This window comes from Rhododendron vialii, chromosome 1a (assembly GCF_030253575.1).
Source record: "Rhododendron vialii isolate Sample 1 chromosome 1a, ASM3025357v1".
NCBI lineage: Eukaryota > Viridiplantae > Streptophyta > Magnoliopsida > Ericales > Ericaceae > Rhododendron > Rhododendron vialii.
Genome location: NC_080557.1, coordinates 33,208,642 through 33,231,307, shown reverse-complemented (window position 1 = coordinate 33,231,307; position 22,666 = coordinate 33,208,642). Strand labels below are relative to the sequence as shown.

The 22,666-nt window shown below is 45.5% G+C and overlaps 2 protein-coding genes across 2 annotated transcripts in view; one reads left to right on the top strand and one right to left on the bottom strand.

Moving 5' to 3' along the window:
- LOC131334497 (uncharacterized) overlaps positions 1-22,666 on the top strand; it is a 102,060-nt gene that overhangs the window by 23,547 nt on the left and 55,847 nt on the right. The gene's annotated exons all lie outside the window — the stretch shown is intronic.
- LOC131330845 (uncharacterized) lies at positions 3,056-8,740 on the bottom strand. Its single transcript, XM_058364580.1, has 2 exons — positions 8,620-8,740; positions 3,056-3,354 (listed from the first exon to the last, which is right to left on the bottom strand). The coding sequence occupies exons 1-2, from the start codon at positions 8,738-8,740 to the stop codon at positions 3,056-3,058; spliced, it is 420 nt and encodes a 139-aa protein (XP_058220563.1).

Here is a 22,666-nt window from a genome sequence, read left to right as displayed (position 1 = left end):
ATTGTGCATTTCATGGGCCCCCAGTGGGTCGTCCTTACTGGTTTAGAGGCCTTTACCTTCTATATCCCATACCAGATTCAGCGTCAGCTTGGTCTTAGACAAGAGGCCCCTGCAGAGGTTCCCTTATTTTGCCACTCCGTTCTTTGCAACTAGCAACGGCTTTGGAGAACTTGTGAAGTGACTGATGCACATCCTTACCCATCCGTGATGGTTCGCTGGAGCTACCGGAAATGGCTTAGGAGGGATATTGCCACGAGGGCTGGGGCCCAAGGAAACTAACTCAATCCTACTACCCTAATTACGGAATAAATTGTGGACCCCGCTTTCATCATGTTGCACTTTTTGTTTCCGAAAGTCATGCTCAGCCTTATGTATTATAAGTAGTTATCGTAATAAAATGAGTCGTGGAGGGTTTCCCTTTCCTTGATTCAATGTTTTGAATTCCTACAACCTGGATTTTTATTTTGATTGATCGTGACCGGGCCTTAGAGTAAGGCTGCCTACGTATCCTTATGGTAAAGGAATCAGGTCATAATGTAGTTCAGGTTAAGGTTCGCTTTGGTTTTGACACTCTCCTTTTGCACTCCAAATTTTGCCTAGTACTACCCTTTCGGGTTTTCGGTCTAGCGAGCTCATTTATTGCATGCCTTAATTTTTGCCTAGGACACCCTTGCGGGTTTTCATCCTAGCAGGCTTTTGCTCTAACTTTTGCCTGGGTTTGCCCGCCCTTACGGTTTTCAGCCCAGCGAACTTCTCTCAGGGATAATAGCGCTTAAGTTGATCCAGGTTGACCAAAGTTGAAAATTCGTTTCCGTCCAAGTTAATGAGTTGCGTAGCTCCTCCGAATAGAATGGTCTTGATGATGTATGGCTAGATCACTTTGGTCGGAACTTCCCGCGTGGATCATAGACTAGGGCCCGGATTTCCTTTAAGACCATGTCACCTTCTGCTAAGTCCCTAGGCCTTACTTTCTTATTGAACGCACGAGCAATCCTTCTCTGATACCCCTGAATATGATAAAGAGCCCTTAACCGACGCTCGTCAAACAACATGAGCTCTTCAAATCGATTGCTCAACCATTCTGCCTCCTGGACCTCACACTCGATCATAGTCCGAAGAAATGGAACTTCCAACTCAATGGGAAGTACAGCCTCCATACCATAAACCAGAGAGTAAAGAGTTGCCCCCGTTGGTGTACATACGGATGTGCGATATCCCCATAATGCTAGCGGTAATTGCTCATGCCAATCTATTGCGGATTGGATGGTGTTTTCCAAAATAGCTTTGATTGTCTTGTTGGCTACTTCCACGACCCCATTGGTCTGCCGCCGATAGGTGGTTGACTTGTGTACTTGAACCTGGAACTCATTCAAGACTTCCCTGGCTCTTCCCTTGAAATGAACCCCATTGTCGGATACCAACGCCTGAGGAACTCCATACCGGTGGATGACATTTTGCTTGATAAAGTGTGTTGTAGGGGGATGAAAACAATTGATGCTTCGGATCAACTGGACTGCAACGGCTCTCTCGGGCCTCTTCACTGGAACCCTAATTCGTCGTCGGAACCCTAATCTGCAAAATAGATAGGGGGTGAGAGCACCTCTGCCTCTCGTGGCAAAGGCCCTCCGATGCCAAAGTTAGTATCTCGTACTAGCAGTCAAACCCTAATTATCAGTAGGAAAGCAAGAATGCAAAGTATTGCGTACCTTTTTCCTCTAGGTTTACCTCATATTTATAGATTTTTGTATGCTTGCTGGCCAAGCATCCGTGTTGCCCTAGGATTCCTAATTCGTATAGGAATCCCAGGATATCAAGGATTCTCGTTTCCTTTATCAGTTCATTACCTTAATCCTTGTAGGACTCTTTTCCATAACAAGCCGAACATCCCATACTCGTTGGGTATCTTTCTCAGATCCTATATTCTCGGGATCTTATTCCTTAACGGAATACTATTTATTCTGGATTCTTCCAGAATGTTCCTTATGCTCCAATACTTGACTGAAGTTCTTTCTTTTGTTCGGCCATCTCGTTGCCGAACAGATTTCCTGGACCAGTTACTTCACATGTAACTTGGTCCTAATATAATCAGAATTTCTCTATCTGCCGAACAGTTAGTTTACACCACTGACTTCTCATGTCATTGGCCTTTGATTAGCCGAACAGACTACATGGACCAATGACTTCCCATATAATTGGTCCATATTGCTGTTTCACCGAACTGCTCGGCGGTAAGTCCTATCGTACTTACCACGTGCTTCCAAACATCTCGTGTTCGGCAACTAAATGTATGTGCTCGGGAATACCTCCCTACATGTGTGACCTGAACTGCTGTTAGAGTGGCGTAAGAAGTAGCTTCCACCCATTTCGTGAAGTAATCAATAGCTACTAAAATGAATTTGTGGCCATTGGACGCAGCTGGTACAATTCTTTCGATGATGTCGATTCCCCATACTGAGAAAGGCCACGCTGAGGTCATTTGATGCAGTTCGGAGGGCGGGACATGCATGAGGTTGGCATGGACCTGGCACTTGTGGCAACGCCGCACGTATTCCACACATTCTGTCTCCATGGTGGACCAGAAATACCCCTGTCTAAGGATCTTCTTAGCAAGCATCATGCCGTACATGTGAGAGCCGCACACACCTTCATGAATCTCTTCCATCACCCTTCTTGCTTCTGCACCATAGACACATAATTTGTGCATGCCACAGTGTGACCTTCGATACAAATTTCCTCTGCAGATGATGTATTGAGCTGCCATCCTTCGGAGGGCGATTTTGTTTATCTTACTTGCTTCAATGGGGTATTCTCCTTTTTCCACGAACCTCCAAATGTCGTAATACCAGGGGTGACCATCATCGGGCTCATCAATAGTCATGACATGTTGATATATCGGCGTATCTCTTTGTTCGATCACAATCGGCCGTAGCTTCACACCAAGAAGGATTTCGACCATAGATGCTAAGGTCGCCAAGGCATCTACGAATTGATTTTCAAGTCTCGGCACATGAGTGAAAGTCACCTTATTGAAATGGGGGATGAGATCTTCGAGGTCCTAATAGAATGGCTTCAGTTTTTCCTCCTTGAATTTCCAGTCCCCGTTGGCCTGCGACACTACCAAGTTGGAATCTCCCACCACCTCCAATTTCTCTATGTCGATCTCAATTGCTGCTTCCATTCCCACAATGCAAGCCTTATATTCTGGTTGATTATTGGTAACCTCAAACTTTAGCCTGAAGGCGAGTGGGATGTGAGACCCGTCGAGTGCTATTAATAGTACACTAATTCCAAACCCCTTCTGATTTGCAGCACCATCGAAGTATAACCTCCAAACATCCTCAGCCAGAGTGTGGGCTACCACAGCCCCGGGTGCGATCGGGGCGGCCCGAAAAACATACCGCTCCATCGAATCGATTTGAAAAATTTGAAGAGTCGCCACCCGGATTTATGGTTTGTCACCCGAGAAACCGTTTTTGATTTGAAAATTGATTGATTTGAATTGAAAACCAGAGATCATTCGAGGGTTCGGAAGCCATGTTACGAGGGGGGAAGGGTTTTACGGCACCCCCCTCGCCCGGCGCGATGTCGGTCTCTACTAAACATTTATGGGATTTTTCAAAGGGATTTTGTTTCATTAAGCATGTAGCAGGTATCCACAGGTATAACAAATAGAAGGTGTATGCTAGTGTTGTGTACAAGGAGTGATGAAATGATGATGGACACATGCATGATGGCAAAGCAGTGTAAACTGCCACTGGATCAACTCTCGAGCGCTCGAGAGCACTCTCGAGCGCTTGGGAGTGCTACTGACCAAATCCTGCAGAGTTTGTTGGTCACAAATAGGATGCCAAATAACAGTGTATGCTGGTGCACGTGTATAGGGGGGTGATTATGTGGTGAAAGACAGCAAGATAACAGGAAATGAAACACTGCTCACTGGCTTCACTCTCGAGCGCTCGAGAGCACTCTCGAGCGCTTGGGAGTGTTTGAACCCCACCTGCACATTCTGTTAGTACTGACAAAACATAATGTAAAGACTGCAAAATGAAATAGTATTAAGCAGACCACTGGCTCAGTAGAGGACTTGAAAGACTGAGATAGGACCTCAAGTTTTCAAATCATGTATCCTTGCCGTTGCACGAACAGATCTACAATTTTAAAAGAGCAAATATACACATCTATGCATGCAGAAGCTCAGAAAACACAGAAAACTGGGAAAATGGAATGCAATGGCATGCATGCACTCCCGAGCGCTCGGGGATGGCTTCGAGCGCTTAGGAGTGAGCTGCATGCCAGCTTAAGCTTACTCTCAAATAGAAAATGGCACCACTTCATCATGCAAACACCCTTATCTAAGTTTTTAACAAGAGAAGATCTTATTTTTAACTTAGGAAAACTTTGTTCTTACTTGAGATTTGTAAGAAACATTTCTGTTTTAGGAAAAATGATCTTTTGTGTCTGCATGCCAGAATAAAACCATTTTATTTTAAAGTGCACCTAACCCCCAGCCTACTACTTACCAAAATGCCATGCATGGGACTGGAAACAATCCCGAGCGCTCAGGAGCACTCTTGAGCGCTCGAGAGTGTTTCCAGTAGGGGTTTTGGGAAAACATTATTCGTGGACTCTTTGCTCTTGCTTTTTCACTAAGGTCTCCCAACCATGCACCCAGCATTAAGGACTGGGACAGGCTGAGAGACCCCCCCCCCCCCCCCCCCTCAGAAGGGAGAACAGCCTCTTGATTTGAACCAAGGATAGAAATATTTCTACCTTTGCTTGACACTTTGCTCCTTGGATGGTAGTGAAAGGTGAATGTATAGTGAAAAAGACAAGAGATCAGAAGCTAAGAGTATTATGAATTTCCTGCCCTTTTCCTTGATGATTTTGAAAAAAAAACCTTTGAAGTTGGGAAAGAAGTTTGAGTTGGAAAGCTTTTTCCCTTGAACAAGAGAGAGAAAAAAGGAGGGGCTTAGAGAGAGAACTTTCGTAGTCTCCTTCAGCTAAAAAACCAGGTATATATATAGAGCATATAACCCATGGTTTTGAAAATGAAATGATTTTGAAATAAACCCTTTTTTAAAGAAAGAAATCTTCAGCTGATATCTTCTCTGACTGAGGTTGAGTGTTGACTCACCTCAGCCGGCTCAAGGGGAATGCAATGATGGCTTGCATGGATAGTGGGAATTGTTTTCACCCATTGGGCACTGGGAAAGGTCTCGAGCGCTCGGGAGTGGTCTCGAGCGCTTGGGACTTCACTCTAGAGCGCTCGAGAGTGAGCCAGGCCAGTGGTTTTTGGAAAATAGTTTGGAGTGCTTGGGACTGCTTCCAAGCGTTTGGGAATGATTTTGACCATTTCCTTTTTAAATCTTTTAAGGAGCAACATCTCAATTGGTACATGGCTTGTTTTGATCCATATTCATCATTGGGGAGTCTCAGGGCCACAAATTAAGGAAATTCGACAAGTCCAAATTGGGGTGTCTACACAGAGTCATTACGTCTTCATCGGGAAACTTGTGGGTAGCATGCCCTTTGAAAATTTATGGATTTCCAAATGCGAGAGCCCAGAATCGAGGGAGCGCGAGGACGGATGGCAAGCGCTCGCAAATACAGAGTCACCACTTGGGTTTTTTTGAAGGTCTGACACCCAAGGAACCGTATTTCGAAGCACCTGCCGTGCTATTTGATTTGAAAAAGTTAATGAACCAGTCTATCATAACCACATCTGGGTTCGAGAGCCAAGTTAAAAGAAGTAAAGGGTTTTATGGCACCCTTCTCGCCCAATCCGGAGATCGGTCTCTTCTTAGGCATTTTGTGAAAATATTTGAGATTCTTCTTTTATTTAACCAATTTTTAGCCAATTAGAGCGGGGGAACAATTAATCGGGGATTTAAAACTGTAACAATTTGCAAAGTGAGATTAAAAATAACATGGATGAATGACACAGTTTGAATAATGAATGGGATAAAACTCAAAACTGTGACCAGATGTCCAAACAGTGCACTGGTATGAATTTGATACGAGCAGTGGCCAACTTGCATGCATGGATCTGCCAGCATGCAAGTACACCATCACGCAACAGACCCATACCCTCACGCGAGCATTGATATCTCGCCAACAGATTGAATCTTATCCCCTTCTGGGCTCCGGAATGACTAGTGCACACCTAGAGACAAACCAAGCAGTTTATATGTACTGAAAGTAAATGATTATTACAATCAGAGTGAATGGAATTGAGATACAACCCCTGAATAGTAGGGGTATTAAAACAAAGGCCATGGACCAAGTTGCCCCATGCAAGGGCGACTTCTGGAAACAGGCTGACCATTGCGCGACGGAGTTAGTTCATCATGCGAGTGTCCTAATTGGACTTCCAGGAATTGCTTTGCATGCCTGGGCTCTGAGACATATTCTGAAGCAACCCAGAGGCATTCCAAAGTGAACAAGTAAACAATCGAAGCTAACCTACAAATTTTAACATGCAAAGCAGTGGATTAATTCTAATCATGCTTCAAGGTGATTTATTACACTATGGAAAACAGAAAAATAACTAGCATCCTATCCCCACGAGTAGCGTCGCATAATGACTAGAACAGTCGCGTGTGGGAGTGGCTTCATCGCGCGTAGGAGTGCCAGCGGACGGTTCTTATAACCGTGCTGACTTTAGAACCAGAACTGGTATTGATTACCAGCCTTGATCCTGCCAGCCCCCCTCAGGGACCAAAAAAGTAAACATGCAGTAAAGTTATACATTTGCTTGAGTAACCTAGAAGTGGATTGAACAAGGTGGTAAAACTTGGAGAATGAGTGTATAGAGATGGCTTGAATGAGGGAATGTCAAGTGTATCTGGGTTTGTGTGCCTTTTTTTTGCTTGATTTCTTGTAAACCTTTGGAAGAAGAACCATGAGGGGTACTTATAGGAGATGGGAAAGTGCTTGGTGGGTGGAGGACTTGGCCTAGCAACCAGCCAACAAGGCTGGTCAGCCTTCCTTGGTGGAGAAAGAGGCCAACAAAGTGATGGGAGTGGTTGTGAGGGTGGTGCTACCTATGCACCTGCAAAACGCTGTTCAATCGTCGAAAACGGGGTTTTACAGATCAGTAGCCCCCTGATCATCACAAAATCAAGTTGGAAAAAGGTAAAAGTGACAGGTGTTGACCATCGCGCGATGGTCAACAGTCAAGGCTTTGACTTTGACCAACACCTGGCAGGCAAAGCATCGCGCGGGAGATTCAATTAATTGCGCGACGGTCAAAACCTGAGGTCAGGGTTTTGACTTAGGATTTTGGGTTTATGATAGGTTCCACTCACTCCAAGCTCAAACCATTTCACTCTTAAGACTCTTTTTGATCTGATTCATCATCGAGGAAACAAGAAATCGAAAAACAAAGTAAAACAATTGGGAAAGCAGATTAGGGTGTCTACAGTAGTCCCTCTTTGATGGCACATAGAGCACCATTGACTAGTAAGGGTAACGTCAAAGATTTCTAGACACCCATCAAATTTACCCAAAAGCCGATTAAATGCAAAATGCAAACAAGTATATAGAAATACCGTGCACCAACGGGTCGAAGAGCGGATCAATCATTGAAGAAACTCTCCTGGGGAATAAAAAAGATGGACGGATGGATCGTCACTGAGTTGAAATTGGACAGATGGATCGTCATTGATTGAAATTGGACGGATAGATCGTCATTGATTTGAAAATGGATGGATAGATTGTCACCGATTTGAAATTGGACGGAGGGATCGTCGCTGATTTGATAGTTGGATGGAAAATCGTCATAGACTTGACAGTTGGACGGATAGATTGTAGCCGATTAGATAGTTGGACGGATAGATTGTCGCTAATTTGATAGTTGGACGGATAGATCGTCGCAGACTTGATAGTTGGATGGATAGATCGTCGCCGATTAGATAGTTGGACGGATAGATCGTTGTTGATTGAAAATTGGACGAATGGATTGGTGTTGAATGAAATTGGATGGATGGATCGCCGTTGATTGAAATCGAACGGATGGATCGTCGTTGATTTGAAATTGGATAGATAGATCGTCGTTGATTGGAAAATGGGACGGATGGATCGTCGTTGATTTGAAATTGGACGGATAGATCGTCGTTGATTGAAATTGGACGGATGGATCGTCGCTGAGTTGAAATTGGACGGATGGATCGTCATTGATTGAAATTGGACCGATGGATTGTCGCTGAGTTGAAATTGGACGGATGGATCGTCGTTGATTGAAAATTGGAGTGTGTGCGGGCAGACCATTGCTGGGGATACAAAAGTGCTCCGGATTTGAAGATCATTTAATTCATGGCGACCATCAAAATTGCTGCGGTGCCATAACAAGAAACCATGGGCCTTCGTAAGAAAGACGAACATGATCGGGCCTAGAAGCCCAATTGGACCGTCGCGCGACAGAGCCACTTTGTCGTACGAGGGAAGCTTGTTAGGGCTTGGGTCTGGAAAGAGCCCAGACCCGGCCCATACCTGTTTTCTTCCCTTTTCTTCCTGGGGACGCTACAGAAATCAGTTCCCAGCGGTTTCAAAATTTCAAAACTCCTCACAACTCTCAAACTTTCCAAATCCCATCTCAAACCCCAGAATTTCTTCCCAAACCTTTGATTTCTTCACGAAAATCAATAAACCCACGTGCAAACACACACCCATGGCGGATCACGGCAATGGTGGCGGTGGAGGAGAGGTAGTTGATCGTCCGGGAGGATGAGGGAGGACCCATGGAAGTTGAAATAGCAGAGCAACAGTCAGCGGGGGTTGTCGCAGACGTAGTTGCAGTGAAAGCAGGCGGTGGGGATGGCGTACAAGGCCACGAGCAGGAGGTAGGTGGCGAAGGCGACCATCGCACGACGGAGCTAGGGCGTCACGCGACTGATGAAGCTAGGGCCACAGGGCCCATTGTTCGGCCATTGGACCCGAGCGTAATAGTGGAAGGCTCGGTGGTGATTGGTGGCGATTCTGGAGGCGCCAGGGGCAGTGGTGCTGATGGTGATGGCATGGGGCCGAGTGCGTTTACGCTGAGGGACCCGACGAGAGGCAAAAGTGCAGCGGTTGAGGAGGAAGAGACCACAAGGATTCCGTTTGTGTACAGAGAAGAGGATATACTCTTCCGGCCAGCGGCGACATCGTCAAGCCATAGGCCGATCACCAACTAGGATCTCGCAGAGCTCCTGAGCGACGAGCAACTAGCCTGACTCTTGGAGGATAACCCCGCAATAGGGGCTGCTGTTTTGGAGGCTCGAGAGGAGCGAGAGAGGGAGAGAGCCGAGGAGGAGGAGACTCTAAGAGGCATGGAGGCCGAGGAGAGGGCCGGAGCTAGGGTGTATGGGTCCAGAGTGACGGCAGTGACAAAGGCGGAGAGTTTGACTCGTGTCCCTTTTACAGAAGAGGGGTTTGTGCCACCCACACCACACTTGTTTGTGCCATCGGGCTTTGTAGCATATAGGCCACGGCGGACGGAGTACGATTCTGAGCTCGTCCTGAGAGATCCCGAGACCCATATTTCGAGCAGCTAGACAGAGGTAAACTTCCAAAATCCCTTTTGTAGTTTCAAATTTGAATTTGTCTGCTTGTACTTGAATGTCGAAACACACACGGTAATCCTTAAAAGAAAAGTCCGAACTGCGATACCATGATCTTCATATCGAATGCCATGCATGTAACATAACTTGAACCAACCATTTGTTACCAGACTGCATTGATTACCTAGAACTTGAGAATGAAAACCTTGCATGCTAACGTGCCCTCTTGTTGCTTGTTTTTTTGTCTGAAACAGGCCAGAGCAAGGCAGATGGATATCCATGGTTTCGGAGGCGCGTGTAGCTCCTTGGCATTGTACCAAGGTTTGCCCGCAAGGGTGAGGCAGTTAGTGGATGAAGCGGGCTTCAGAGAGTTCATCTAAACCCTCACTCCGGTCAGAAATGACCATGCCGTTCTAGTAGCACTTGTAGAGAGGTGGAGGGATACTACTAACACCTTTCACCTACCGCTTGGGGAGATGACAATGACACCTACTGACTTTGCAGCGATTACCGGCTTGAGAGTTAGGGGCGAGCCTATCTCGTTTGATTCGGGCATTCATGAGGACCCAATGGCTCTGGAATGGTTCTTGGGATAAGCGCCCAAGATTGAGGAAGAGATGGCGAGGTATGGGCAGTTCACTAAATACCTCAAGAAAAAGGTAACAACTAAACAGGAAGCGGAGCAGATGGCCCGGGCATACCTACTGTACCTCTTTGGCATGTCCTTGTATCCGAATTGGCGTAGTAAGGTCCATTTGTCATACTTGCCACCACTGAGGGACCTGAGGACAGCTTCGCGCTTCCATTCGGTGGAGTGGCATTGGGTGCGGCCTATGATGTAGGGAGGTATTCCTGAGCACATACATTTAGTTGCCGAACACGTGATATTTGGGAGCATGTGGTAAGTACGATAGGACTTATCGCCGAGCAGTTCGGTGAACAGCGATATGGACCAATGATATGGGAAGTCGTTGATCCATGCAGTCTGTACGGCTCATTAAAGGCCATTGACATGAGAAGTCAGTGGTGTAAACTAAACTGTTCGGCAGTTAGAGACACTCTGATTACGTTAGGACCAAGTTACATGTGAAGTATCTGGTCCAGGAATTCTGTTCGGCAACGAGATGGCCGAACAAAAGAAAGAACCTCAGTCAAGTATTGGAGCATAGGGAACATTTTGGAAGAATCCAGAAAATAGTGGTATTCCGTTAAGGAATAAGATCCCGATAATATAGGGTCTGAGAAAGATACCCAATGAGAATGGGATGTTCGGTCAGTAATGGAAAAGAATCCTAAAAGGACTCTTTTCTAATGAGCTGATAAAGGAAACGAGAATCCTTGATAACATGGGTTTCCTATACGAATTGGGAATCCTATGGCAATAGGGATGCTTGGGCACCAAGCATACGAATGTCTATATAAACAGAGTAAACCTAGAGGTAAAAGGTACGCAATACACTGCATTCTTATTGCTTTCCTACTCATAATTAAGGTTTGATTGCCAGTACGTGATACTAACTAAGGCTTCGGAGGGCCTTTGCCACGAGAGGCAAAGGTGCACTCACCCCCTGTCTATTTTGTAGATTAGGGTTCAGACGACAAATTAGGGTTCCGGTGAAGAGGCACGAATAAGCCGTTGCAATCCAAGGTGATCCGAAGCATCAACTGTTTTCATCCCCCTACAACTGGCGCCGTCTGTGGGAAACGAAAGATTTCCCTTTTGAAATACGACCATGGTGGAGGTAAATCCAGCAACACCGCATGACCCAAAAGATGTGTTAGATGAAGGAAGGGACAAATCACCACCTGGGGCTCCGAGAAAGCCCCAGGGTGGGCACAGGAGGACCACGAGTAAGGACCGCCCCCTTACCGTCCATTACAACTCCAAAAATAGAGATGGAGAGACGGCTTCGAGATCCACGAGAAGGAGTAAATCCCATCGAAGGGATGAATCGATCGCGCACTCCAGGAGTGTGCACCGTAGTGACGACGTTCTTGATAAAAAGAGGCAAGAAGTCGAGGAGTATGCTCGTCTGATTAAAAAACGAGAGCATGAGATCAGGGAATTGGAAAGAATCAAGGAACATCCGGAGGATTCCGGACTATCTCGGAGAAATTTTAGAGGCAGTGGGTATGATGTGGTACAATACAGAAAAGCTCATTCACGAGGAAGAAGGAGCAGAAGCAGAAGTCCAACCCCAAAGCGACGTAGGGCTTCTCCACGTAAAGAGAGGAGCAAGACCCGAACACCTGAGAGAAGGGTTTCTTCACGAAAAGGGAGGAGCAGAGACAGAAGTTCCACCCCCGAAGAGGAGGGAACAAGGAAACACCATCGAGACAGGTATGAGAGACCTGATGCTGATTGGGCCAAAGCCACGGCTCACAAGTCCAAGGAGTTCGAGGATGGGACTGTGACTGCACGAGAAGCAGCACGCAAGGCATTAAGTAATATTGCGGCCTCCCCATTTACAAAGAGGTTACAAGAGGCTAGGTTGCCGAGCAGAGTGAAGCACGGTGCGTTCGTACTTTACGAGACAAATACGGATCCCGTGGCTCACATACAGCATTATCAACAGGCTATGTTTATGCATAAAGGGGATGATTCCATCTTGTGTAAGTTGTTTCCCTCCAGTCTTGGCAAGGTGGCTTTATCCTGGTTTCATAAACTGGCCCCACGATCCATACGAGGATGGAGGCAGTTGGCCGAGGAATTCACTGCTCGGTTCTTAACAAGCAGAAAAGCCCCAAAGACCTTTGAGAGTCTTTCCACCATGAAACAGGAGGAGAACGAGCAGATCAGGGATTATGCAAAGAAGTACTGGGAGACTTTCAACGAGATTGAAAGTTGCAGCGAGGAGTACGTAATTGCTACCTTCAAGACTGGTTTGCTTGTTCGGGGAGAGTTGCGTCGCTCGTTGAATAAACATCCGGTAGCCACTCTGGCCAAATTGATGGAACGGATAGAGCAACACGCCAGAATGGAGGATGACATACTCCGTGAGGATGGCAGGACGGTTGCTGAACAGCCGAAGGTATCTGCGCCAAAAAGTGGATAAGCCAGAGCGCAAGACTTATAGAGAGAGAAGAGAGTATGGGCAGGCTAAGAAAGAGCCGTACAAGGATAAGCAAGCTCCTGACCCTAAATCTGTAGGGGGATGAAAACAATTGAAGCCTTCTGATCAACTGGATTGCAACGGCTTTCTCGTGCCTCTTCACCGGAACACTAATTCGTCGTCGGAACCCTAATCTGCAAAAATAGACAGGGGGTGAGCGCACCTCTGCCTCTCGTGGCAAAGGCCCTCCGATGCCAAAGTTAGTATCACGTACTAGCAGTTAAACCCTAATTATCAGTAGGAAAGCAAGAATGCAAAGTATTGCGTACCTTTTACCTCTAGGCTTACTCTGTTTATATAGACATTCGGATGCTTGGCGCCCAAGCATCCCTATTGCCATAGGATTCCCAACTCGTATAGGAAACCCAGGATATCAAGGATTCTCGTTTCCTTTATCAGTTTAATAGAAAAGAGTCCTTTTAGGATTCTTTTTCCTTTACTGGCCGGACATCCCATTCTCATTTGGTATCTTTCCCAGATCCTATATTCCTGGGATCTTATTCCTTAACGGAATACCGTTGTTTCTGGACTCTTCCAGAATGTTCCCCATGCTCCAACAATTGATTGGAGTTCTTTCCTTGTTCGGTGACCTCGTTGCCGAACAGACTACCTGGACCAAGGACTTCACATGTAACTTGGTCCAAACGTGATCAGAATGTCTCTTATCTACCGAACAGATAGTTTACACCAGTGACTTGTCATGTCATTGGCCTTTATTTAGCCGAACAAATTGCATGGAGCAAGGACTTCACATGTCATTGTTCCATATCGCTGTTCTTCATACTGCCCGGCGATAAGTCCAGTCGTATTCACCACGTGCTCCCAAACATCACGTGTTTGGCAACTAAATGTATTTGCTCGGGAATACCTCCCTACAAAATCTTTCTTTTCTATCACTACAGTTTGGAAGGAGCCAATTTATAGGATTCTTTATCGAATAAAGAATCAGCCATATTTTAAATGGCCACCAAGTCTAGGCGGAGACAAAGATGCAAAACGTGCTACGAATCAGCACTGCAGTCACCATAAAGATTGGGGCCACATGACCGAGGATTGTGAGATGTACAAGAGGCACCTTGATGATTTGGTCTCTCGGGGCTATCTCAAGGAATTTATCCAGGAGGATCCAAAAGAGAAAGAAAAAGCCATGGAGCTGGGTTACGAGCAGAACCCTAAAGGAGTAATCCATATGATACATGGATTGGCCACACCTTGTACAAGGAATGAGGTTCGGCTGTTACAAAGGCAAGTCAAGCACGATCAGCACGTGATGCGACTGGGAAACAAGAGAGGGCGAGAGACTGATGTTTGCAATGAGAGCTTGGCATTCAGTGATGATGACCTGGGAGAGGTCCAAATACCCTACAACGATGCATTGGTCGTAACCCTACGAGTTGGGGAATATGACATTGAGAGGATTCTTGTGGACTCAGGAAGTTGTACAGAGGTGTTGTACTACGATGCGTTCAAGAAGCTGGGGTTGGCCCAAACAGATTTAGAGCAATCTATAACACCCCTGATCGGCTTCGGTGCAGGAGCAGTCTGGCCCCTTGGAAAGGTAACACTACCTGTTCAGGCTGGGTCAGTGGTGTTGAGGACAGATTTTTTAGTAGTCGATGTTCCCTCTTCCTATAACGCGATTATAGGAAGGACATGGTTGCACAAGATGAGGGCAGTCTCCTCGACTTACCATCAGATGGTGAAGTTCCCATGATCAAATGGGATTGAGGTACTTAGAGGCAACCAGAAAGTGGCACAACAGTGTTTGATTTCCATCATCAAAACAACCCCAAAGGTCCACCATGTTCATACGTTAGAAGTACCAGATCAACCAACCATCGAGGATGTTGGGAGAAGTCCGGCTGAAAAGGTGGTTGAAGGCTTGGAGAAGATTCAGATCAACGAGACTGATCCTGAAAGATATTTCTTAATTGGAGAATCATTACCAGCAGACGAAAAGGCTGAATCAATAAGATTTCTGAAGAAGTATATAGATGTATTTGCATGGGTGCCTGAGGAAATGCCCGGGGTGGATGCAGGTGTGATCTGTCACCATTTAAACATTGATCCTCAGCACAAGCTGATCATTCAGAAGAAACGGAGGGCAGCCGTGCAGCATGTGGATGCAATAATTGAGGAGGTCGATCGATTACTGGAAGCTAAAGCAATACGTGAAGTCTACTACCCGGAATGGTTGTCCAACACCGTTGTAGTGAAGAAAAAGAATGGGAAGTGGCGTGTTTGCGTAGACTTCACAGACCTAAACAAGGCATGTCCGAAGGAAAGTTTTCCTCTGCCCAGGATTGACCAATTGGTTGACGCAACCGCTGGCTACGAGCGAATGAGTTTTCTCGACGCGTATCGAGGGTATCATCAGATTGCCATGTTTGGGCCTGATCAAGAGAAGACTTCATTTATCACACCACGAGGGTTATATTGCTATAGTGTTATGCCGTTTGGGCTAAAGAATGCTGGGGCAACATACCAAAGACTTGCAACCATCATGTTCAAGAAGCTGCTTGAAAAGACTATGGAAGTTTACATAGATGATATGGTGGTAAAAAGCCAAGATAAGCAGGGACATATTACTGATTTAAAAGAAGTCTTCGAAATCTTGAGGGAATATAAACTGAAACTCAACGCCTCGAAATGTGCGTTTGGAGTTGGTTCAGGAAAGTTCCTGGGTCATTTAGTAACCATGAGAGGGATAGAAGCTAATCCCGATCAGATTGCTGCCCTACAGAGGCTATAAAGTCCCAGAACCACTACGGAAGTCAAGAGGCTGACTGGAATGGCTGCAGCACTTAATAGGTTCATCAGCAGGTCAAGTGACAAGTGCAGACCCTTTTTTCAGTTATTGAAAAAGAGGGAGGGATTTGAATGGGGAGCAGAATGTGAGCAAGCCTTCCAGGACCTGAAGAAGTACCTGGCCGAACCCCCGCTTTTGTCAACACCGCAACAAGGTGAGTCTTTAATTCTGTACTTAGCTGTTTCCGAGCATGTAGTAAGTGCAGTTCTGTTGAGGGACTTAGGGATGGAACAAATCCCTATTTATTATGTTAGCAAGACATTGTTAGATGCGGAAACGAGATATCTGCCTTTAGAAAAGCTTGTCCTGGCACTTAGGACAGCCACAAGGAAGCTGCCACACTACTTCCAAAGCCACAAGATTGTGATTTACACTGAGTTTCCATTGAAATCACTGCTACGAAAAGCAGACTTCTCGGGAAGGATCTCGACATGGTCCGTTGAATTGAGCCAGTACGATATCGATTATCAGCCACGCACGGCAATCAAAGGCCAAGTATTGGCTGATTTTGTGGCAGAGTTTTCTCCCACTGTAGCTCCCCTGCCTCTTACGAGAAAGGAGCAGGCAACAGAGACATCACCCATAAAGAATCAACCCCCAGCCGAACAGGATCCCTCGGAATGGAAACTGTATGTCGACGGATCAGCATGTAACACAGGGTCAGGGATTGGGATTGTCATTTTTCCTCCTGAAGGAGTGTTGATTGAACTATCTGTTCGGCTTGGATTCAGTGCATCGAATAATGTAGCTGAGTATGAGGCACTCTTGGCTGGGTTGAGGAGTGCAAAGACCCTAAAAGCAGAACGGGTTAGGGTGTATTGTGATTCATAGCTTGTGGTGAACCAGCTGTCCGGTGAATATGAAACTCGAAATGAAAAGATGATGGCCTACGTACAGGCAGCCAAGGACTTGCTTGATACCTTCGAGAGGGTATATATTGAACAGATAAGCTCTGGACAGAATGCTCATGCAGATTCATTAGCTTGGTTGACTGCAGCTGTCCCAACTGAGTTCAAAAGGAAGGTGGCAGTAGAATATCTGAATGAGCCGAGCATCGGGAGGAACGTAGACTTGGTCTTGGACGTGAACCAAGGACCAAGTTGGATGGACCCAATCATGGAGTTCTTATGAGACGAGATACTCCCTTCTGACAAAAAGGAGGCTCACAAGATAAGAATCAAATCTGCTCGGTTCTGGCTGTCCCTAGAGGATAAGTTATACAGGAAATCCTTTACAGGCCCATATTTGCTATGTGTGCATCCTGAGATGGTGCAGAAATTTCTTCATGAAATCCACGAGGGAACATGTGGGAGCCATGCTGGAGGCAGATCCATTGCCCACCGAGCAATTACCCAAGGCTATTGGTGGCCACACATGCAGGAAGATGCAAAGGTGTATGTGAAGATTTGTGAGAAGTGTCAAAAATTCTCACCAATGATTCGAACACCCGCCGAGTATTTGGTGCCTTTGACAAGTCCCTGGCCGTTTGCTCAATGGGGGATGGACATCGTGGGTCCACTACACAAAGCGACTGGGAATCGAAAATTCCTGCTTGTGGCAACTGACTATTTTACTAAGTGGATTGAGGCAGAACCACTGGCCAAAATCACTGAACCTATGATAGAAAGGTTCGTGTGGAAAAGCATTATCACTCGCTTTGGGGTCCCTTACTCATTGATTACAGACAATGGATCACAATTTCAGAAGAAATTCAAAGCATTCTGTGCTCAGTATGGAATAAGGAATTATTACTCAACTCCAGCCTACCCTCAAAGTAATGGACAGGCAGAGGCTTCCAATAAAACAATTCTTGATGGGATCAAGAAAAGGCTGGACAAAGCCAAAGGGAAATGGCCAGACGAGTTACCTTTAGTTTTATGGGCTCACCGAACAACGCCCAGGAGGTCTACGGGAGAGACCCCTTATTCATTGGCATATGGAACAGAGGCTGTTATACCTCTAGAAGTTGGTCTGCTGACCAACAGGACCATTTTAGTTGAAAGTGGAGGTAATGACAGGGCCCTTGAAATCGAGCTTGATCTCGCCGAGGAGAGGAGAGAAAGGGCATTGGTCCATCTGGCATCCTACTAGGAGCAGCTAATGAAGAGCTATAACAAGCATGTTCACCCTCGAGAGTTTGGTGTTGGGGACCTCGTACTACGAAAAGTGCTCGGCAACACCAAGGTGGCCAATGAAGGCAAGTTGGGGGCCAATTGGGAAGGCCCTTATCGAGTTACCGAGATTGTAGGTATAGGGGCCTACAAATTGGCAGATTTGGATGGTAATCCACTTCCAAGGCCTTGGAATGTCCATAATCTATGAAAAATTCTTTGTTTAAAGAAGCATTAAGTTCTGTTTTAGACTTGCACTACGTACTTGTGTGGGGATTACGAATATAATTCCCTTGTTCTAGTTTTGATTATTCTAGTTGCAAGGGGTACGCATAACGCCCTCTTGAGTTTTACAGATTATGAGTAAAATCACTTTTTAGTATAACTGTTGTGTTCTTGATATTTGTTTGAAAAATACGAACTACGAGATTAGTTTCCCTCATTCGTATTGGGGAGCAGGGTATATATTTAAGTACGTGAAACTTAAACACTTGTATGCCTTGTTTAAGTACGTGAAACTTAAACGCAAGTATGATTCTTTAAGTACGTGAAACTTAACGAATACAAGTATGAAAACACTTGAATGGAATTTAAAGTACGAGACACTTGGAAAACAATTGGCTTGTATATGTTGGCCACAACTATTGAAGTACGAGAAACTTAGACCATTTTATCAGTACGTGACACTTAACAAGTATGAAACACTTGTATGGATTTTTAAGTACTTGAAACTTAAACGTTATCAAAATACATGTATTTTTAAGTACGTGATACTTAGAAGTTTTTTGAGTACGTGAAACTTAACTGCCGTTCTCAAGTACGAGATACTTAGAGCATTTAAAAAGTACCTGACAAAGTACAGGCGATGATGATTCACAAGATTTGCTACGTATTGAAAGCATAACGAGTATACGTTAGCCATAACTATTTAAGTACGAGACACTTAAGTAGAAATTAAGTACGAGAACTTAAAGACAGTACAAGAAATCATGTTGCTACAAGCACGAAATACTTATGCAAACAAGCAAAACAAATGATGATCAACAGTACGGAATACTTGGATTAAACTATTTGCATCCAAACAGATGCAAACACGAGGATAGCCGAACAAAACATAAAAGGTTATGCCATGAAGGGCCGAATACCTGTGTTAACAAAGTATTGATAGTACTGGTGCCTCACAGGGCCAGAATATGTTTATGGTCACGCAGGACCAGCAACCAAACTCAAACAGTTCATATTCTCACCAGCTCAGTCCACATTCTGGACTTTTGGAGTGTTAGTGTTGATCTCAGTATCTGCACCATCCACGACAGCGTTCTCCTCCAAGTCAATGGGCTCAAGGGTTGAAATCCGAGCAGGTGATTGAGCAGGATGCACATCAGCAGCCGTGTCTTCTTCAGCATTGGCAAATTCTTCGATCTGTTGTTCAATGTCATCTACTGGATGCTCCGCTGGTTGTTGAATGATCTGGGCACGGGTGCTCGGCAAATCATTATCTTCCCAGAGGGGCGAATCTTCTGCAACCCCCATTTTAGTCAAACACGCCTCCTAGCAAGCAGCCCAGATCTGATCTTGGATGGCTGGCATCTGCTCCACATAACTGGAAGTGGTAGCATCAAAGCCCTTCTGGTATCCATCTTCGTAGGCCGCCTTTTTTGTATTGTCAATTTCGGACAGTGCCTGACTGAGACCCTCCTCGACAGTTTCGAGTTTTTCCTTGGTCGCTGCTGCTTCCGCCTTTGCCTTGTCTCTCTCTCTCTCCAGCCTTGTCATTGATTGAAGTTGCCTTGTGTTATCTCTTAACAGCCTGTTGCGCTCTTGTTCAACTTCTTGATATTTTTGACTCAGTACCACCATCTTTTGAATAAACTATGGGTTACCAAAGAGAGTTAGTAATCAAGTATAGTACTAGGTTTGCGACTTATTTGAGGAAAAGTTTTAGTTATTACCTTAATACCACTGATGAGACCAGTGGATACTAGCCGGTCATGTGCAGATCCAGATTCCTTCTGCATGTCAACAGGGAGCAGCAACCCTTGAGCTAGGGCAAGTGCTGTTTCTGATGAACTAGCACTGTCCCCAACATGAACAGGACGGTCTCCCCTAGTGAATGGAGGAGTCCATGTCTGGGGAAGTACTTGAGCAGTTGGTGACACAGGAAGATGGGTTTCTGTATCAGCTTGTGAAACAGAACCAGCTGGGTCCTCAGACCTAGGCCGTTTGTCCCGATGAGCGTTAGCAGCATCAAGGGAACCATCCTCTTCCCGAGGAGAAGATGACGATCTTGCTGATCCCCCCAATTGCGACGTGATCGTGGGGGCAGGGCGCCAGTTGATGCTACCCTGCTGGTAGCACCACGTCCCCGTGTAGAGACAGTGAGTAGAGAGCTCAGGTTAAGGGGTTGACGGGTCATTGTACCTGGATCACGAGGTGATCGAGAATAACCGAAGGAGGAAGACTGACTGGTATCACGATTTAAAACCGGTTGTTCAGGCTGTTGCTGTTCAGAAACTGGTCCACGTGTAGATCTTCTAAGTCTTAAACGAGGAAGTGGCACGCCTTCCGAAATGGGGACTTCACCAGGTTAACCAGCAACAGTAACACCAGCTTGAAGTCTTGAAATACGTTGTTGAGGAGCAGTTGATGTGGATGTAGAAGCAGCACTGGTGCTTGGATGGGCAAGTCTTTTGTCAATGACCCCTCTGTATGAAGGGTCGTATCCCAGCAGTATATCAGCGTCTCGACCCCGACTAGCTGTTCGGGTACCCGGCTCTCCTGTATATTTAAGGACCTTGTTAATGTCCTCTGTTCGGATGTTGCTCGGTACACGTCTGGGATGATGGTTAGCGTTTTTAGCTGCGAGATCCGAATTGAAAACAACCAAAGTTAGACATATAGAAAAGCTATAAGAGAGCAGTAAACGAAGAATTGCAAAAGTTGTAAAGCAAGAGCATACGTGGATAGCCCCATATGTGGGAGCAATGGAGCCCTAGCACTTGGCCATCCTCTCCTAGTGGCTCAAAGGCTCCAGTGACATAAAGGAAATCAATCTCATGATCCCGAGTAGAGTCTGGCAGGTTGAGCACGAGACGCTTTTCTGCCCTTCTAACTTTGAAATAGTAGGTATTGTACTCAGGGTTTAGTACAATACTGTACCACCACTGAATATCCCAAATTCCAAGCTGGGTCCCTAAAATCTTATTCAGAGCAACTACTCCCATTATCAGCCTAAACACATTTGTTGATACTTGCATAGGGGTGAGACGGTACCAGCTTAGGATCTGACGAAGTAGTGGATGAAGGGGAAAACGAACTCCGCCTTCAACAATGGCTACAATCGGGATACACATTCTATCCCATGAACCGCCATCCCTGTCTGCACCTAATGGGGCGAGTTCGAGTCCCACGTTCTCAGGAACGTTATAATCCATCCTAAAAGCCGCCATGGCGGCGGGGGTATCACAGAACTTCCTAAACTTACTAGGTCTAGGAGGGTTGTCATGTTCATCCGCCATGGATATACTCGAAGGAAATGTAAAAGTAAGAATGGGCGTGACTGAAACCTTAGAAATGACCTAAAATCTGAGAATGAAATCTCCGATGGAAACCTAAGCAGAAGAAATGGAGTTAGAACGAGAATCTTAAAAAGATACCGTGACGATTTCCTGGAATGCAATCGAATTTGCAGATGGCGGAAAGCTTAGAGAGAGAAAGACTGAAAGTTCGAGTGTTTTGGGTGAAAACCCAAAAGGAGCCCTTTCAGGGGTTTAAGGGCGAGAGACGGAGACGAAACGTCTCCTTTTACGCCGTTACAGGTTAAAGAAACGGAAAGCAAAGTCTATTTTGACGCCGTTTCAAAGAACGTCAGTTCGAAATTAATGACAGGCATACGAAACGTGCCACGTGGAGTCATTACCTCGAAATGGTATAATGACGGAGGCGCCAAAAGGCATCAATGAAATATTGAATTTATGACTGCATGAGATCAGAAGAGTCTGGTCTGAATAAAATTTTGTTTCTAAGCTTCATATATTGCCCCCGAACAGTGGTAAAAAGATGAAGCTGGGGAGCAATTGTAAGGAGGTATTCCCGAGCACATACATTTAGTTGCCGAACACGTGATATTTGGGAGCACGTGGTAAGTACGATAGGACTTACCGCCGAGCAGTTCGGTGAACAGCGATATGGACCAATGATATGGGAAGTCGTTGATCCATGCAGTCTGTATGGCTAATTAAAGGCCATTGACATGAGAAGTCAGTGGTGTAAACTAAACTGTTCGGCAGTTAGAGACATTCTGATTACGTTAGGACCAAGTTACATGTGAAGTATCTGGTCTAGGAATTCTGTTCGGCAACGAGATGGCTGAACAAAAGAAAGAACCTCAGTCAAGTATTGGAGCATAGGGAACATTTTGGAAGAATCCAGAAAATAGTGGTATTCCGTTAAGGAATAAGATCTCGATAATATAGGGTCTGAGAAAGATACCCAATGAGAATGGGATGTTCGGTCAGTAATGGAAAAGAATCCTAAAAGGACTCTTTTCTAATGAGCTGATAAAGGAAACGAGAATCCTTGATATCCTGGGTTTCCTATACGAATTGGGAATCCTATGGCAATAGGGATGCTTGGGCGCCAAGCATACGAATGTCTATATAAATAGAGTAAACCTAGAGATAAAAGGTACGCAATACACTGCATTCTTATTGCTTTCCTACTGATAATTAGGGTTTGATTGCCAGTACGTGATACTAACTAAGGCTTCGGAGGGCCTTTGCCACGAGAGGCAAAGGTGCACTCACCCCCTGTCTATTTTGTAGATTAGGGTTCAGACGACAAATTAGGGTTCCGGTGAAGAGGCACGAATAAGCCGTTGCAATCCAAGGTGATCCGAAGCATCAACTGTTTTCATCCCCCTACATATGGTTTCTTGGGCGACTCGTCGAGGACGGAGATGAGTACTGTTGGGTATTGGAGGATCTGGGAGGTATGATTTCAATAGAGTAAAGCACAATTTCATATTACACGTACATCCATTTGCTTGTATAGCCTGCTTGATTGTATTATTGTATGCACTGATGATTTGCTTTG

What these genes read in the sequence shown, in the direction of transcription:
- LOC131330845 (XM_058364580.1), bottom strand. Translation starts at nt 8,740, where the DNA reads ATGGGTCCTCCCTCATCCTCCCGGACGATCAACTACCTCTCCTCCACC. An exon ending in TTTTCGTGAAGAAATCAAAG is followed by an intron (nt 3,355 to 8,619) that starts GTTTGGGAAGAA and finishes GGGCTGTGGTAG; the next exon opens with CCCACACTCTGGCTGAGGAT.